This window comes from Vicugna pacos, chromosome X (assembly GCF_048564905.1).
Source record: "Vicugna pacos chromosome X, VicPac4, whole genome shotgun sequence".
In the NCBI taxonomy this organism is placed as follows: Eukaryota; Metazoa; Chordata; class Mammalia; order Artiodactyla; family Camelidae; genus Vicugna; species Vicugna pacos.
In genome coordinates, this window is record NC_133023.1 from 16,057,234 (window position 1) to 16,076,583 (window position 19,350).

General features: G+C 45.5%; 2 protein-coding genes across 2 annotated transcripts in view; one reads left to right on the top strand and one right to left on the bottom strand.

The window, feature by feature from the left end:
* Window positions 1-4,164, top strand: part of CNKSR2 (connector enhancer of kinase suppressor of Ras 2) — a 239,101-nt gene extending 234,937 nt beyond the window's left edge. The window contains exons 21-22 of the mRNA XM_006212994.4: window positions 1,014-1,210; window positions 3,741-4,164. Coding sequence (XP_006213056.1) covers window positions 1,014-1,210; window positions 3,741-3,956 — 413 coding nt within the window. The 3' untranslated portion in view covers window positions 3,957-4,164. The remainder of the gene's footprint in view (window positions 1-1,013; window positions 1,211-3,740) is intronic.
* A 2,502-nt stretch (window positions 4,165-6,666) lies between these two features.
* Window positions 6,667-9,277, bottom strand: KLHL34 (kelch like family member 34). Its single transcript, XM_072956746.1, has one exon. It carries the CDS (start codon window positions 9,275-9,277, stop codon window positions 7,322-7,324), a length of 1,956 nt encoding a protein of 651 aa, XP_072812847.1. The 3' UTR covers window positions 6,667-7,321.
* Window positions 9,278-19,350: the final 10,073 nt, after the last annotated feature.

The following is a 19,350-nucleotide window of genomic DNA, read 5'->3' on the forward strand; positions in this document are numbered from 1 at the left end:
TGTAGAATGAACAATATTCCATATTTACTTCTTGGGCCAATGTAATTAACATTCCTCAAATGGGACTCTTTGGCTCTCTATTAAAGGAAATGTGATAGAGCCCTAATCCTATCTCCCAATCCAAGCAAAATCCAAGTTCATCTTTGTTTATCATTGTTGAGAAAGATATGACATCAGTATTCACACAATTAAATAATAAGATGGGAATTGGATTTGTTCAAATAGATCTAAGACCCTTTCCTGAACCAGTCTCTTAATTTTTTCTCTCAAATATATTTAATTGGAGTGTTTTCTTCCCAGGTCTTACAAATGCTAAGTAGTTTCTTTTAGATCGTGCCAGATTTCCCCTTACATTTGCATGTAAATATTCCCATATTTCATTCTAATTAAAGCGGTGTCATTGATGATAATTTATGATCATTTACCATATTTACAATGTGGCAGGCATTACTATGGCAGTCACATGAAACCTAATAATGCTCTACACCACACAATTGGAAGATTTTTACAATCATATACGCCAGTGAATGTCATTCCATCTTATGAAGTCTGGAAAATTGTTAAAATCAGTTCATTCAGTATTGCTAAACCAGGAGAGCTCTGTTAATCAGCACTTCTATGCTTGTCAGTATAATCATAAGGGATATTCATTAATGTTTTAAAATATTAAATTATGTGCAGGATTGTTTCTGTGTTGTGTACCTTTTGTACTCTAATTCTTTGAACTTAATGGACTCAAGATCTGTACGGTGATTTGCTATTAAGAGAATATTTTGTTAATTAAAGCATCCCATAAATTGATCATTCTAAAACAATTAGCTGCCTGTAGCTGATCTTACCCAATATAACTAACAACTGTGGGTTTGTTGGGGTTTTTTTTATAATATGAGTGTTTTCCCAATCATTCATTATCCCGTTTTTCAGATAGTTTTTTTTTTTTAAGTAGATTTTTGGAGTGTCAAATAACTGTTTATTACACAGGATTCATTTCTCTCTTCTTTTGGACATTGCAGGTGAAAGTAGGGAAGAAAAGTTAGGAGACTCTTTGCAAGATTTATACAGGGCATTGGAGCAAGCCAGTCTGTCACCGCTGGGAGAACACCGCATTTCAACCAAGATGGAATACAAGCTATCATTTATAAAGAGATGTAATGATCCTGTGATGAATGAAAAACTACACAGGCTGAGAATTCTCAAAAGCACTTTAAAGGTAAGATATGAAATGGAAGGAGAAATTCCTGTCAAGAGATTCATTCCTGAACTCAAAGTGGCTTATCAGATACTTGGATGACAAAATACAAAATGAAGGATGGGGGTGGCAGGGAGTAAACAGAAAGAACTCGAAGCCAAGTTAGAGGAATAAATGTATTTGGCAAAGAGGAAATAATCTTAACTTTTCATTAACATCTCAAAGCCCTGACTAAATGTTATGTGACTTAGTTCTAGCAGAAAACAGGATGTAATTAATTTTTCCCCCAAAATGCAGGGCTGGTGTTATTTCTCAGTCCTTTGTTTTCCCGAGATAAATATGCCATGTCGTGTAATTAATATAGCTATTAAAGGAACACAGCACGCATGCAGAATGCAAGAGTGGGTACTAACAGAGTTTGAGATATTTTGTGACTATCTCCTGCAGCACATTTGGAGTGAAGCTACTGTGATCATGTTCCATGTAGACATTTTGTAATTGTTCTGTATACACTATCAGTTCCCAGCTCACATGTGCCTTTCTTATTACACATTTCTGTAAGTGCTTACACTGTCTCCAATCTTCTTTTGCCACTCCCAAGCTGGGGAGGAGGTGGTGAGGAAAGGGGAGTGGAGAGGCAGGAAATTGAAGAAGCCGGGAAAGTCAGCCCCTCACTGTGTGTGTATTATGGAGAAGGCCTGCCATACAGACCCTCCCTCAGCAGGCTCTGCACCCTTAAAAACTCAGGAACAGAAAAGAGGAGGGGAGGGTAGAGGTCAGTGGTAGAGTGCGTGCTTAGCATTCAAGAGGTTCTGGGTTTGATCCCCAGTGCCTCTATTTAAATAAATAAATAAACCTAATTACCTCCCCTCCCCCGAAAAAAAAAAAGAAACAAAAAAAAAGCTGTCATACTGCGTATGTGATGCAGTAATTTCAGAAACCAAAAGGTCAAAGGGCTCCTTTGGGAAACATTTCTGATTCATTGTAGGCTGCTGAGGTTTTGTGATTTTGAAACAGAGGTGAGTACCAAAGAGATAAAATAGGAGATGCATGATTTGGAAAAATTTCTGGTAGCAAGCAGCCAAGTGTTCAGAGTCAATTAGCTCTCATTGGTATTTGTGCAAGGACTAACGCAAATCCAGGGGACAACTTAATGGCCTTTTGGTAACTAAGACCAGAAGTTTTTAAAGATCTGTAATATCCAAAAGAATAACTCTGGTGTCCAGCCGTACCGAAGATATCCTCACCCTCCCACGTTTCCGAGCCATACCCTCCCTCACCCCCAACCTGCGCCCCCATTCAGGTCCAAACTACCTGGTTGCAAGAGCAGGCAGGCATTTTGAAGCAGGTCAGGCTCACCTATTTTAAAGACCTGCTCCTGTCCCTCTCCCTCTCAGCCCCTCACCCCTGCCTTTTATGCTCTGTGGAGCCCCCAAAAGTGTTTACTTCCAGGAGCAAAGAGTAGGAGCTCCCGCCAGTGTTGGGTTCAGTGAGTACTGATCACCAGGTATGTGACCGGGGCGCCACTCTTCGCGGGCAAGAGGACCAAAAGTCAGTGTAAAGAAAAGCCCCTCATTGGTAAAACGAACTACACAGCCCTGTCATTTTTAGTGTGAGAAATTAAGAGGGATTGGAAATCTCCCATTAGGGGAGGAGGACAAGGACCCAAGCAGCCCTGTGTGCGTAACAGGCTCAGCCAGCACAGGGAGACTCACAACCGCCATCCTGGCTCTCAGCCCCACTGTCTCGGTCTGGCCCCGACGACCAGAACCACTGCTCAGGGCACAGTGCTGTCTCCCCCCACCCCAACTCGGGCTGCCCCAGAGGCGTGCCTTCCCACTTGCCGGGCCCATAAAGACAGGACCGAGCCTCTCAGCCTGTTCTGCTCCCACCTGGGAGACTCACTGCTCCCACAGGAGATAGCTGCGCTGTGGTGAGTTATCCCATCAGGAAGCTTACTGGGAGGGAGCTTATTATTTGCTGCAATGCAAAAAGGGAGGGCCACTTGGCATTGCAGGCTCTCAGCGCTACAGGATGGGAGCCAAAACGTGCCCACAGCAAGAATGATGTATCTGTGGTGACCCGAGGGGCGTGCTCTCTGTCACGCAAGCATGAGGAGCTAACTGACCCTCTAGCAGGAGAACGGACAGTGCATAAGTAACTCAAGACGTGGAATGTCCACTCGATGGCAACAATCAGGTGTTATAGGGACTTATATGAATGAGGGAGAAAACATTTTTTCCAGTTGTTGAAGGAAGACTTCAATAAGTGAGAGGCTTATGAACTGGATGTTAAAGAATGAGGAAGGTTTCCATAGGCAGAGATGGGATACAGGATGGGCCAGAAGAAAAACTAAACCACACAGAATGGGCAATACGACCCATGCCACGTGTAGAAAAAAGTACACTAGTATTTGAGTCTCAAGTGCTGAGTTTGAGGATACCAGAGCTGTTTCTTGTGGGTTTCTTAATATTTTGCCTATTAACGTTTTATTTTAAATTTAAAGAAAAGTCTGTCCCTCTCATAACTGTTTAATCCGTTTGCTTTTCAGGCCAGAGAAGGGGAAGTAGCCATTATTGATAAAGTCCTAGACAATCCAGACCTGACATCTAAAGAATTCCAACAGTGGAAGCAGATGTACCTCGATCTTTTCTTGGATATCTGTCAAAACACCACCTCAAATGACCCACTAAGTATTTCCTCTGAAGTAGATGTAATCACTTCCTCTCTAACACACACTCATTCGTACATTGAAACGCATGTGTAAGTGTATTCTGCCCTCCAGCCATCTGGTACCTTCTGATCCTTTGAACAAGTATATAAGGTAGATTTTATATCAATGTGTGGGACACTTGACAAGCTATACTTTAATGTTAACAAACTATATGAAACAAACCATATATGGTCATAATACCACTGTCTTTAATGAGCATTTGTATATTTTATATGCAGTTAGTGCTCAGCTTATGTTTACCATGTGCAAAATCAACTGTCTTCAATGACTTAAAATTAACTTTTGCAAACAACTCTGAAGACAGGTGGTCTTCAAGTAGAGAAAACACAAAAAGGCAGTTTTCTATCTAAGGTCATCTTTTCTCCCTTTAAGTTAATTTTATATAAACAAGACTTCAAATCTAAATCACATTTTTTCAGGTGCAGACATCCTTGTGGGTGGGAAAGAATTTAAACCTTTTTTATATTTATTAAATGTTCTAAGAATTTTCTTAAACATTGCACAAAGTTTAATGCTGTAGTTTTATTTTTGTGAACTGTAGATGCGCACACAAGAGTTAAGCAAAATAGAAGAGCATCAACATAAGAAAAGTTCAGGTATCTAATATTCGTCTTAAGAGTCTATTAACTTGTGAAAGCTGGTTAATGGAAATACTATTCCAAATCCATGGGGACACTTAATGGTGTATCAGGGCAAAGCTTTGTAAGATGTTTTTGTAACTGAGACCAAAATTGAAGATAGAGCTGCTTTATTTTCTTGGTTTAAATCTTCCTTTATTTTTGTAGTGATGAAATGCTGATTGTGTACAGAGGAATTTGAGAGTGGATTTTTTAAAACACACTTAACTCACCCAGAAAGGCAGCTAACACACATATATATAATTTCAGCCCAAACTCATGTTTTTAAACTCAAACTTCTAAAAAGCTATAAGGTATAAACTGAAATGAATTAACTTTCCAGTTGGTTTCCAATTTTCCCCCTAGTCTATTAATTAAACTTATGTGATTATACTTCACACAGGGAAGTAAAATATGTTTAGTTACAGGCTGATATGTGTTCTAATATAGAAAACAATGTTGAAAAATAAAAATGTACCTCTCTCCTGAGGAGCAAGAGGAGGGCGGTCATTCAGATATATTACATTGAATTATATGAGAGAAAAATTTTAGAGGTTTTTTTCCTAGCTTCATTGTTTGTTGTGTAAGAGTGGATGAAGTTTATGAAAAAAATCCTCATCATATATTTCCATTTATAAGCATCTCGTTTTTGAAAGTGATCACAGCATGATAATGACTGTGCTGCTTTTTAGTGTCTGGCTGCATACCGTACAAGTCACAATTTACTGGGGTTTTTGTTTTTTGTTTGTTTTTGGTTTTGGTTTTTTTTTTTTTTTTTTGAGGAGGCGGAGGAGGAAGAGACCCTCCTTTACTATTCTATATCCTAAAATCTACTTCTAATCAGCTTTATACTGTTGCCTGTACAGCTCAGTGAATGTACTTTCATCTCTAAGAGTTCAGATATCTGCCAGTGAATATTTTTGCTGTAGAGGAGAAAGTAAAAACTCCACAGTGGGGATCTTTTTCTTTGCTTTTGAAACCACCATTGAATCACTATCATTTTGCAAACTTTGCACAACTGTACAGGAGAGTGGCCTTTCTACAGCACATTTTCAGTAATCCTATACTTAGTCAAAATGGATGAGAAATCATGTATTAATGTTTGTATGGAATTTTGGGTCCAGTGTAATATTTTTATCATTTAAAAAAAACTATTTGTAAAAACATTTATTTACTGCATGGATATTGAGGCACATTAAATTTGTGGGATTTTGTATATGTTAAAAAACAAAAAAGCAAAAAAAAAACCCAAACAAACCCAAAACCTCTTGTCCTAAAATGAAGTGTGCTTGTTACAGGTGTTTAGACTTGTTGATGTTTACTTGACCAAATGTGTACATTCACTTAAAAATATCTGTACCTGATGGATGTGTCGTGGATACAGTGGCCAGATTGTGCCCTATAAACAGTGAGCAGTTGATGGAAAGACTAGCTAGCTGTGTTGCTACTAAGCGGCTTTTACTTTTGTAAAGTTGGCTCTGTTGTTTTAAAGGGTAAAAATTAAACTAATGAATTTTAAAAGACTTGTGGCTAGCCTAGCATGAAAGAGACCTTTTAACACTATATATCTGTACATTTTATTGCATTAGTTTCAAATCTAGGAGAGAGGCAGCACTGTAAACTGAAGTCAAATAAATTCAGCTCTTACTGAATCCTTATAAAGCACCTATTTTATTCATGCAGAGTCCTCACCACATTTCTTTGTTACCTAATCACACAGCCACCTTCTCCCCACTCCCCACCCCCCAGTTTCAAGTCATTGGTAGGACAAACCAGAAGAAGCATCTGTCCAGTGTATATAAGAATCTTCTCTTGAGATCCTACAAAATCAAGCTGGTTTCCCATTTACCTGACACGAACTTTAAAATTTCACCTACTCCTCTTTCCTTTCTCTGTGATTCCTTTGGGAAGGTGGGGCAGACGGTAGGGGAGGGGTACCACCAAAAATAAGTTTAAAAAACTTTTTTACAAATATTCCTACAACATGTCGGCTGAATGAACATTTAAAGAGGATGAAAGAAATGGGATTTTGTTTCGCTTTTGTTAGATGATCCAGTAAACCAGAGGAGTCTGATGATTACGGCTGCTGAAATAAAACTTAACCAGTGAGCTGCCTAAAGCCAGGACAAAAGCAGACTAGGGTAAATAAAGATAAGGGACAGAAAAAGTTAAGTTATTTTCTCCAAAAATAAGGTGCTGTTTTAGAGATTTTTTTCCCCTCTCAGTTGGATATTTATATTAAACCATCAGAGCAGAGCTATAATCATGATTCTGGATCATAAAATCATAGTTCTCCCTACAATGATTGCATGATGTTTAACCAAGGCACTTTCCCTTCCCTATTTATTCAGATAATGTCATCTTCTAGAACTATTTATCACACTCTTTATAGCTAACAATTTTCTGGGTGTTGTATACAACTTCTTATGGTACGTTTTTTGGCTGTTTGGCAGAAAAACAATCACTGGTTAGCACCTAGGAACTACTTTAAGAGGGAAGATAGGGTCATATTTTATTTTCGAAAGTCCATCTCTAGCCAAGCATAAGAATTTCTAGAAATCCCCAGCTCACTGGAGCTGATTCATATATCTTTCTAAATTTGACCCCTCTTGTCTCCCATTCTCAGCTTTAGGGAAAATGTTCCTCTTAGGCCAAGTCCTTGTTTGCCTCGTTAACCTTCAGAAGCCACTGCTTTCAGAGTCCCATTCTTGGGAAAAGCCCACGTGTTGCTCTGTAAGCCTGGTCAGGCGTGACTTGCTCCTCCGTGGCCAGGAGGCTGCACTAACCTATTAAGCCCAGCACTAAATCTGGAGCCTCTCCAGGCTCTTCCTCCCTCTCCTCGTCCCCACCCTCGGCCAGCTGCAGCACTGCGCACTGCAGGCCGCTCCAGGCCCAGGGCAACGCGCAGCCAATGTCCTCCCAGCGGTCCAGGTCGAGGTCATAGCCCACCACGTTGCGGGTAGGCACCTGGCGTGAGTCCCGCCACTTAAGGCCGCCCAGCAGCAGTACGGTCTCCTCTACCACCGCCAGCCCGTAGCAGAAGCGGTCGTAGGGTAGCGGCCGCAGCCGAGTCCACTGGTCGGTGCCGGGATCGTAGCGCTCGATCTCGGAGAACGGCTCGTAGCGCCCCAGAAAGGCGAACACCGCGCCGCGCAGTGCCGCCATGTGGTGCCCGAAGCGGGCCGTGCCCATGGGCGCCCTCTTGCTCCACGCTTGCTCCCCGGGGCCCAGGGCGAACACGTCTCGGAGGCTGCTCGCGCCGCCCTCGCCTCTCCCCGCCTTGCCCCCCGAGATGTACACGACGCCGCGATCCCCGACGGCTCCCGCGTGGCCGTGCAGCGCCCGCGGCAGTGCCCCGGCTGCCGTCCAGCGGTCCCGGCGCAGGTCGTACATCTCCACCGAAGCCAGCGCTTCGCCGCCCGTACCCAGGCCCCCGACAGCCAGGAGCCCCTCGCCCACGGCGCCGCACCAGAAATGGGCCCGCGCTTCCCGCATAGCCGGCACCGCTGTCCAAGCGTGGAAGCGCGGGTCGTAACGGTGCACTTGTGCTGTGACAGCCGGCGGGCTGTCGGTTAGCGGGGAGGAGGCGTCGCCCGACGGGCTCTCCCCGCCCAGGACGAACAGGAAGTTGCCTGCGACGCACACGCTGTGCCCCAGTAGCGGAACGGGCAGTCGTGTGAGGCTGCGCCAGCGGTGGTTGTACACGTCAAATGCTACCACGTCCTGGGTGAGCTCCCACTCCTCCTCCTCCTCCTCCTCTTCCATCTGCTCCTCTTCCTCCTCCTCCTCTTCCTCGGGCGCCGCCGCAGCGCCCCTGCCCCTGACTGCCTCCCGGGGGACCACGACCTCCTCTGTCACCGCCTCCCGCCCCCTGCGCCCCCCAACCAACAAGATGCGGGTTTGGGGGCTCCGGACGCTGGTCTGCTCGCCCTGCATGAGCGGCTGGCGGGAGGGCGCCGTGTGGTAGTTGAGGGCCTGAATGATGAGGCCTTTGACACGGGTGGGCAGCGTGAGGCCGGAGCCCGAGTACACCCGCCGAAGCACGTCGGTGGGCACCAGGCCGAAGCGGACGCGCTCGAGCAGCGCGGCGCAGTGGGTCAGGCGTTCGGCCTCGGGCTCCTGCCGCAACCAGGCTAGCGCCAGGCCCAGCAGCCAGGCCTCAGGCACCCGCGCCACGTCGGGGGCACCCAGCACGGCCCTGAGAGACGCGGGATTGAGCTCCAGCAGCCCTGCAGGGCCCGCGCCGCGCGCCAGCAACTCCCTCAGGTGGCGCACGATGCAGCGTTCTGCCGCGTCCAACGTGTGCGCCAGGCCGAAGCGCGCCGCCATATTGGCGGCAAAGCAGCAGTTCTCCGGGGCCAGCTGGCGCTCCAGGTAGCGGCCGCACAGCCCTAGGGCCTCAGTGACCTGCAGGTAGCTGGCGGCCTCCAGCGTGTCCTCCACGGTGTCCATGGAGAGCGGCAGCCAGGCGGTGTAGATGAAGTCTAGCAAGCGCTGCAGGCCGGCCGCCGAGGGCACATGCAGGTGGATCACGCGCGCCCGGGACTCCCTGGTGTGGCTCTTGAACAAGGCCCTAAAGTAGTCGCTGGAACACGCGAGGAGCGACCTGTGCGCCGGAAACTCGCTGCCCTCGGCCTCCAGGGTCACGTCACACAGAAAGCCCTCGGCGCGCAGGGCCTGGTAGCCGGTAAGCAGCGCGCCGCCATGAGCTTTGCAGTAAGACAGGAAGTAACTCATGATGCCCAGGGCGGGAAGCGGCCAGGCGGGGGCTGGGTCCAGTCAGGCGCGGCCGGAGGCATCCCAGGACACGGCGCCCCCGAGCCCCTCGCGCGAGCCGCCGAACCCCTAGCAGGGGCCCATTTTTGTCTGCTCAGCTTAAATCCCAGGGCTTCTTCGCCCAGGTCCGCAGATCTCCTCGGGCCCTTCTCAGAGCAAATCCGGTCGGGGAACGGTTTCCAGAAGCCCCTAGTAGGGGAGGGCAAGGAGTTTGGAGTCTTCCGGGGGATGCAGAGTTTGGTTTCGGCGACTGCCGAGGCTGCCAGCGCGTTGCCCAAAACCCCCTCCCCGGCCCAATTTGGGGAGCCCACAACAGCGCGCCAGGGGCCGCAGTGGCGGCGCACCATCACCTGGAAGGGCGGAGCTGCCGGTGGACTGACTCCGGCGGGGTGCTGGATCTCCGACGGCCCAGATGCGCAGATGCGGCCCTGCTCGGGCCGTCCCGGGAGTGCGGGGCAAGGGCTCTGACCTCCCGGGGGTGGACCAGGAGGGTTCTGCGGGCACCCGCGAGGGCCGAGGACAACTGGCTAAGGGGCAGAGGTGAGGGTGAGCTTGTTCTGCGCGGAGGATCAAATCAAAGCCGGAGGGATTAGGGAGGGAGGGCGCCGGTCAGCGCGGCGGGTCGGAGGCGTGATTGGGCGCCGCACATAACATGCCGGTAGCTCACAGCGACAGGAATAGCGCGCGGCCTCGGCCTCCTCGGCGCGCCCCGCCCTGCGCCCCGGCTGCTGGCCGGGAACGGAGGGCCGGGGCGCGGGAGGAAGCGCCCAGGCCTGGGACATGACTCCGGTGACCTGACAAACCGCCGGCCACCAGGGGTCCCGGGGACCTGGCCGGCAGTTCGGGGGCGCTCACTAGAGAAGCGCGAGTCACCAGAGACCCTGTGCCTGGTGGTGTGTGGGGAGGGGCGCCCAGCTGGCCGGAGGAGTGTTGACCCCCTCCGCGGTGCCCCTGCACTTGGGAAAGAAGCCCCTGGCTCGCAACTTTATGCTTTGAGGAGGCCCTAATTAATCCGGCGGGAGTGGGGATTAAGTGGCGGTTTTGCGCACTGACACCCAGGAGGCCGCTGCGCTCAGAGGAGCCTCTGGCGGGAACCGCGCCCGGGCGAGAGGCGGCTCCCCGCCAGCGGCGCCACGGAACACGCCCCTCACCTGGACTCACCCTTGCTAGATGCTGGGCCTACTCTGCGCCCTTCCCGAGACGGCTCCGTCTCCCTGGCTTGTCTCACGTTCCGCATTCGAGAATTTACTCCCACCCTGCTCCCCGACCCCAGCTGAGTTCTCCCATCCTGTCCTTGGACCCGGCCCAGCTCATCCCTTGGCAAAGTGGACAAGGAAATTGTCGGTGACTTGGGTTTTTCTGCCTTTGAATGACCAGTTCTTTTAAGAAAATAGTTAGTTCCAGTTTCTCTCCCTGACTTTCCAGGCTCTGGTCTAATTACTGCCTGCAACATCCTCAATGCCAGGACAAGATAGTGGGCAGTAAGGCTGCAAAGCTCAGTAGAGGCTGGAGTTTCTAAGGGCCCCTCCTCACGAAGTTATTTTTGTAAGATGCACCCAACACAGAAATGACTGAAACCACCCCAATCTTGAGACATTAGGAAAGCATTTCTCCGTTTCCTCCACCCTGCTCTTAAATAACTAAATGATTAATATAGCTCTTCTTTCTTGCCAATTTGGAGACTTTCTCTGTGTTTTGCTTTTCATCTAGAATTGATTTTTCTGTTTTCTAACACAACCCCTTTGGTAATCTGCTTTAAGCGAACCTTTTGAAGGCATCTGAAATAACGTGCATTTCTGACACTTGGGGTTGTATTTCATAGAAAAAAAAAATCCAAGGAAAGATAAAATTCTTTCATTTTCTGCCTGGTATGCTGTTGGTACTTACAAGGTCTCCAATTAGAAGTAATTCTTGAAGTTCATAAGAATATTAGTAAAATTGTTGTGCTTTGTTGTCAAAAAGGGAACTGCTTTATGACTTAAGTTAGCCAAATTACAAAATGCAGGCAGGGACTCAGGTTAAGGGCCTGCTTAAACTCCAGAGGCTAAAAATACTCCAATTTGAATTCCTAATGTTAGAGCTACAGATGGGGGGGGTGCTGGTTAGTTTGGGTTTTTCATTTTTTTTAAATACTTAAATTCTTAGTTTAAAACTAAAATACAGGTTTGGTTCACTGTGCAAAGATTTGTGTAGTGAAATAAAGTGGCCTTTACTCAATCTGATAGAATTTTGCTAGAAGGGGTATTTGAGATCATTTAGCCAAACCCTCTCCCTTTCCTCCCCAATTTCTTGTTTCTCTTTTTAAACAAATGTGGCAAATGAGCCCCAGAGAGAGTACGGTTTTTCTGGGTGACTTGGATATTGAGTTACAGAGTCTGGACCAGAATCCAGGGCTCCCTCCCTACTATATTATGTGACCTCATGTATGATAAAAATAAAATAGTGCAACACACAGTCAGTTTATTTAAACCAAATTTCAGAGTGATAAAGGTTAAATACAGTTTTTTAAACAGCATATTCCTAATCCCGAAATTGGATCACATCCCATCAGATCTGTCCATCACCATGCATTCAGTTTCAATTCAAAATATCACACTTCCTTGAGAATAAGGATGCTGTGGAAGATTTTAAACTCTTGACATCAAAAGTTCAATTTTGTATACAAGTATATGCTCACTGTTGGCCCAACATGCCACCTTAACATATTTTGCCATTGAGGATAATGATGAGCTGTTTTAACTGAAGAAATTTTCATATTAGACATGTTTGCAAGTTCTTGTTTAGAATATGTAACTATCAGTCCATCCAAAAACATTCTTGTCCTTTGAATAATGGTTATGGACAGTATCAATATTTTAATTTCTTTGCAGTATTAAGTAGGATGTGATCGTTATGTTGAAAATGATCTGCTTACAAGTTGCCCTCCCCCTTCAGACTGTAAACTCCTTGAGGGCAGGGACTGTTTCTTGGTCTTTGTATATCCAGCTCCTGTCACAGTCTTTGGCATAAGTAATGCTGAGTTAAACATTTATATAGGGAATGGCACCATCAGTGGGAGAAGTAAAAGGTTTTTAAGAGGAACTTGGCTGGGACACTTCTTTCTCTCTGCTTCTCTTTCTTCCCTTCACACAGCTGGGGCTGCAGACACATCCTGGTCTGGCCATGAGCTCACAGCTCTAGGAATCAAGCAGCTCACAGTGGGTGGCCCTCCACTGAGGAAGGCGGGACCACTTCGTCCAGCCTTCTGGAAACTAATAATACCAGAGGCCAAGCAGCCAGGGAATGTAATAGAGCAGTGGTTTTCAGTGGTCCTCCTGTAGCATCACCTGGGAACCTGTTAAGAAGTGTAAATTCCCAGCTCCACCTCAAACCTACTGCACCAGAAACCCTGCGAGTGAGCCCAGCAATCTGCTTTAACAACCCCCCTGCCCCGAGGGATTCTGATGCACACGGAAGTGTGAGAACCGCTGTGGTAGAGGCTTGTTAATAATTGCTGCTACAGCTTGAATTCACTATTCTCAGTAACAACTTGTTCTGGATGTGATGTCAACATTTTCCCCCCAAAAAAGAGGAAGCCCATTAACTCCAAAAAAGTCAGAGGTCAGAGACTTAGACGGGAAAAATTAGCAGCTGTGCTAAAAGTCACCATATGACTTTAAAATAGATCGAGGGTTTGTTTACCCTTTCCAACCCCCGACAAGATGATGTTAACAACCATCAGTGTGGCATGAGATGATGATTTGGTAACCAACACACTTTCCTAAACAACACTTGATTGAATACTCAAATCAGAAGGTAACTGGAGCCAAATTTCCTGTGTGGATGCCACATGCTAAGAGGCCCTTTGATAAGTCAGGGAATGCCCAAAATGACCAGCCAGAAAGAGATGCGGTCTGGAAACATTTGTCCTCCTGGAGAAAGGTGAAGCAGCTGGAGATTTTAGACTAAGAGGAAAGAACCCTCTGGTGGGTTAAATAATTGCTGTTTTCAACTTTCTGAAGGGCAAGAGGGACAGAAGGCAGGCCCAGGACCAGTAAGTTGAAGTTACAAAGAAAAATTTTGCCAGAGCATAAACAAGAACCTTCTAGCAATATAGAACCTTGAAAGAAAACATACAAGTAGAAGTAGAACGTGCCAGGCCATAAGAAGAGTTACCTGAAGCTGGAGGAAGATAGGGAACTCATCCAAGGTGACACGATTTAGCAGACCCTGTCAGAGCCCCGCCCATATCCCCTCCACCCCTTTACCATTTCTGCGCACATCAGTCCCAGTGGCTTTGCTCCCAGCAGCCAGCACCATGTCCCTCTGTGGGCCGGCGCCCTGGGGCTGCTGGAGCCCACCTTGCCTGTGCACAGGAAGAGAGGCAGAAGTGCCTGCAAACTTACATCTCCCACGGGCTACCCTTGACCAGCGACTGACTGACAGCTAGAGGGCAGCTCCCTCTCCAGGCCCACACTGGAAATTCCTCCAGTCACTCACACCTGTTGAAGGAGTTGCAGCGCTTGGGACTTAAGATGCTTTTTTTAAACCAATGCTTTTCTATAGAAATATTCTATTCTTTCCTGAACTTTTCCTGTGTCTGACACATGGCCAATATGTCAACTGTGCCATTTCTGCTGTTTTCAGAATCTCTCTCTAACGATGGTGGTCAGTGACTAACGGAAAGATTCCACACGAGATCTCGCCAGCACTGGGAAACCTACAGGAAAGATAGTTCGCTCTCACCTGCTTTTAATTGTCTTAAAGATATTAGTGATCTTAACAGCCTGAAAAATCTTGTCGCATTTGTCCATTTGTTAAGAAAGATTCTGCAACAGTATCTGCTAAGAGTTACCTATATAGTCATGGGCAGGAAACGGCCGTTAAACAAGTGGCTGGTCTCTGAGTAACATTTAATGTCATCACTCAGGACGTTTCACAGTTTGAAGCCCAAGCAGAAGACATTTCCCACTAAAGCAGTCAGATGTGCCCTGCCCTGTCACGCTGCAAAGAGCACAGTGCCACCAGAATATGAAGACAGTGGCAAGAGCAGTGTTTCCAGACTGCCCACTGTAGGAGGGCCACCCACCACCATTCGGCATACAACAAGCATAGCCCCTGCCTCAGCCACCTGGCTGGCCCGAAACCTTCCAGCTGTCTTTAATAGTTCCGTAAAAATGGTGCCAGCCCCCTTCCCATGGGTGGTGGGAAAAGCCAGCATGCCCCCAGTAGCTCTGAGGAAGCTCCTTGTTTCAATTCCTGCTTCTGTTGATGCCCCATCTCACTCATGTTTTGCTTCCTGGGGTTGTTCCATACTTTCCACTCTGCACTCACCCAACCATGGAACACGGTCCCTAAGCCTTTGTTTCCCTTCCTGCCTTGATTCCCCATACAGCCAGTGATGGATAAAAAAGCCTTTCACTGAAGATTTGGGTAGGACAGGCACAGAGAAGCAGCAAAGTGTAGAGTAGCAGGCAGAACTCATAGCTGTTCTTGTTTTTAAAATTACCCACCTGTCAGCTTTTCCTCCTCAGGGGCAACTATGCCACGTTGCTGGCCCCGTCTCGTTGCCTTCTCCTCTTTTACCCTGCCCTGACCACCCCCTCCTCCTAAATTGTTCCCGGAAACCCCAAACATTATGCCACTCCATTGTTTAAAACACTTCAACTTTCTCTTCCCCTGGGCAGTTTAGCCTGGCCAGACCATCGTGACCATGCTGTGCGTGTGGGAGAGGTGGGGTATGTGTGTGGGAAGGGTGTAGTCTTTGGGCTTTCAACATAGGAGATCATTTTATCTGTAAACAGAGGTTACTTTACTTCCTTTCCAATTTGGATGCCTTTTTTTTTCCCTTGCCTAATTTCTCTAGCTAGAACTTCCAATTCTATGTTGAATAGAAGTAGAAAACCTGGGCATCCTTGGTCTTGTTCCCTGACCATGTCTTGAGTCTCCCTTTTCATACCCAGAGGAGCCTTCAAGGCATTTTTATACGCATGTCCCTGACTGACAGAGCCTGCACTGTGCAGGGGAGACGTAGGAGTCTGGCAGAAAGTAACCACAGCAGACTCGGAAGCGGTCTGAACTTTGAATATACTCCCAGCGCATGGAAGTGATTTTCCCAAGAAAAACCACTATCATAGAGGTGAAGGGGGCCGGGGAGGAAGGGGCTAGGCAAGGGTGCAGCAGCCACCAAAGCCCACGGAGGGTAGCCTGGGCTCAGTCCTGAGGGCACTCTGTGGACAGTGGAGGTCACACCTCAGGGGTCCCCATTGGGAGCCCAAGGACTGGAGTTGCTCCTCCTGGACTGTCAGTCATTGGTCAGGGGCTTCCCCTGGGGGCACCTCCAGCTGTGTCTTTGCACGGGCAAAGCAGGTGCCAGCAGCCAGGGGCAGCCCTCCAGCAAGGAGATGCAGGTGTTTGTTTTGGGGAATGAAGGTACCTCCACCAGAAGTGGGTGGACACAAAAATGGTAAAGGGGATGAAGGGATATGGTTGGGCACTGACCACATCAGCTGGGCCCACACTAAACTAACAGAAAGTCATCAAATCTACTAACATCTAGGGAGGCTCTGAGACCCCAGAATTCCCACTCCAGGAGAAGGCTGGATGGGTAGATCCGTGGTCCCAGCAGCATCAGCTATGGATGATATCATGAAGATCAGACACATCGTACCCAGATAATGCTTGACACCAATGCTGAGTAGACCTGTTGCCCATTAAGCAGTAAACAGGCTTGTCCTCAGGAGCTGCATGACTAAGCACTGGTGACCCAGACACTGCTCAGTGCCCAAAGATCAGTAAACAGCCAAATCACAGGGTCAGGTTGACAAGTGCTGTGAGGGAGGTTGGAACATGCTCATTTTCGTTCTCTGTCCGCCACTAGGACAGCAGTCATCTAGCATCTCTCAACCCTCACCCTCCAGGTGGACATTGTAATCCAACAGAAAGATAGCAAGCTCTGAGCACATTCCTATCCAAATAAGACTCCTGAGGGTGACTTCATGGACCTGCCCTGCTCTTTCTCTCTCATCCCAATCTGCCTCTATCTTCCTCATTGATATTTTTTTTAATTCCCTTGAGCCTAGCAACCAGTCATGATTCCGTCAGCAACTCTGTGCTTTTACCTAAAGAAAGAAATACATTTAGTACAATGTTAGAAGGGTGGGTTCTGGGGCCAGCATGCCCAGGTTCAAATCCTGGCTCTACCGTTCTCAAGCCATTTAACATGGGACAATTTATGTGACTCCCCAAGTTCAGTTTTCTTATCCTAGGGCTACATAGGACAGGGGCGAGGGGTGTGTTAATTCATAATAGCACTTGATACATTATAGATAGTAAATATAGATATTCTCCCTAAGTACCTTAGGGAAATATATATAGTCCCAGAAAAAATGCCTTTCAGTGAGGAGTTTACATATATTGTTCACTCTCCCTCAGTAAAAATAGGCAAGCACCTTACAGAAAAGCATAGAGTAACCCTCGAACTATAGTATTTATAGCAAGGATTGATTGGCACAATATATTAACGTATTAAGCCACCTTTCATTAGTAATTTATACACCTGTAGAAAGGAAACATCATTACACGGGAGGGATCAGTCAGTACATTCATGCCCTCTGATGGGATTTTACCCAGGATCTCCCCATAATACTTGCTCAAAAGCACTCACATTTACTTAGGGGCAGAGTAGGGCCTGGAACTTGGGTTTTCAGAGCCCCAGGAGTAGGACTCTGCAGCGTGCTAGGAAGTATGCAACATGAAAAACAGCAGCAAGTGAGGTTGCCCTTGCAATCATGTCTTCAGATTGAAATAAGCAGCAGAAAGGGATTTCTCAAAGCATTTCTTTCATCCAAAAATCCATGAGGAATGAGTTTGTATAGTACAGATGTTTGATACACAGTAAACATTGAATAGTTTTACAAATTGACATTGTAAGCAGAGTACACCATATAAGCCTGTGACTGTTAATTGGAGAGTGCACCTGAAGCCATGGTGACCTGGTAATGAAGTTCTGTGTCAGTGTTCAGCCTAAGGATTACATAGGACATATTTTCTCCTTAAATAAACTATGTTGTTAATTTTCCCCATTTCTTTTCAAAGATGCAGAAATTTCAAAATCCTGACCAAAACAGAAAGGAGTAACAAAGAAAGCAAAAATGCCCTAAGTCTTTCCACTTAGTAGCCACTAACACTGGTGGGATCATACCACATGTGCTGTTTCAAAACCAATTCTTATTTAATGTTTTGAGGATATTCTCAAGTAAATGTATGTAATTATATATACCCTTTCTGATGTTTGTATAGTGTTATTTAGATGAATATAGCAAAGTTTAACGAATCTGCTTCTGATTTTCAGATTACTTCCAGGTTTTCACTCTGATAAACTAAGCTACAGAGAACATCCTTATACAAACATCTTTGCATTCCTGTGTGATTATTTCCTTAGGAAAAGTCCATTAATGGAATTCCTAGATTAGAAAGAATGCATTTTTAAAGATAGGCATATATAGAAGCACTTGAATATAAAAATAAAAGTCTAGAAGGGTATGAGCCAGAATATCATCAGTAATTATAACTGGGCAAACTGTAGGTAATTTTTTTCTCATTTATATTTTTGATTTTCATATTTTCAATACTCATAAAGCTATTAGCTAAAATCTACTTATGACTATAGAGAAACTCTTGGGATAATCATAGGAATATAGATGAAAGGATAAGAGATAAAGACAATTAAAAGGAAGTGAATATATGTGAGAGACAGATAATGATGATCCAATATAAGGACAACTGATAACCCTGAAATAGAGATGCCCACTAATGCAAGGTGGTATGTTTGTGAGTATTATACAAGAAAAATCCCTGAAAGAAATAAATGAATTTTCTGATTGAAATGCTACACTTCATTCTAGGGAAATATGATACAGAACATTAAACATTGAGATATATTCTGTTTTTAAGTTTTTGAACTTTGAAAAAAGAAAAAATTCAAGTATTCAGGAAGTTGATGAAAACATCTACAAGGGGGAAATAATTGGGCTGCCTCACACTTACTCATACCCATTATCCCACGGTTCTATATCTAGGGATTTCATCTAAGGAAATAGTCACAAGAATATACAAGATTTTCATATAAGGATGTTTATTATATTATTTATAAACATTTTTAAATATATGAAATTCAAGAAAGATCCAAATCCTAGAATACTAGGTAACCTTTAAGATTATTTTTAGAAAGATATTTAATGACATGGGAAAATGCCCATAATGTATTATTGTCAAGTGAAAACATAAGGTTACAAAAGCATAACTTCAATATTATTTTAACTAAATCTGCACACATAGAAAAAAATAGCTGAAAGGATATACATTAAAATGAAGAGTAGTTACATCCAGGGGAATATTACAGGGGATATTTTTTTCTCTTAGTTCTTTTCTACATATACCAAATTCTCTACCATGACACTATTGCTTTTACAATGGGGAACAATGATCAACTTTATTTAAAATATTATCAGTGATAACAAAGACTCTTGCCTTGATATTACTGTAACAAATCAGAAAGATTTAGTGTAGAATTTTGAGATTTGGGGATAGCTTCTTTGGGGATAGCTTCTAGGCTTTTGGAAAACTCAGCTGATCATATTTGTGAGCAACTAGCCTGCAGATGTGCTCATAAGAGGAATAAAGCTTTGAAAGCATCAAGTTCTGTGCCTGCTCCAGGTCATCATTAACCAGCTGTACTTGGATTATGCATCAGATGAAACTTAAGTCTGGCTGTAAATTTAAGCAAGCTTTTAGATGGGAACATGGAACATCACTGTACACTTAGATAAGCACCATTTGCTTCGTAAGATAACCCTCTTTAAAAAAATCAAGTTTCTAACCATTGTCAGGACCCATACCACTAGCAACACATGGTGCAAGAAAAAAAGTTGCATTTATTGAAGGAAAATGTATAAAAGAGGAGGAAAGCACATGCAATCCCCCCGAACTCAGATTGTCGCATTGCTGACCATAGCCAGCATTCCATAGAGGATCCTTCCCTTCCCATGATGCTC

What these genes read in the sequence shown, in the direction of transcription:
- KLHL34 (XM_072956746.1), bottom strand. Translation starts at nt 9,277, where the DNA reads ATGAGTTACTTCCTGTCTTACTGCAAAGCTCATGGCGGCGCGCTGCTT.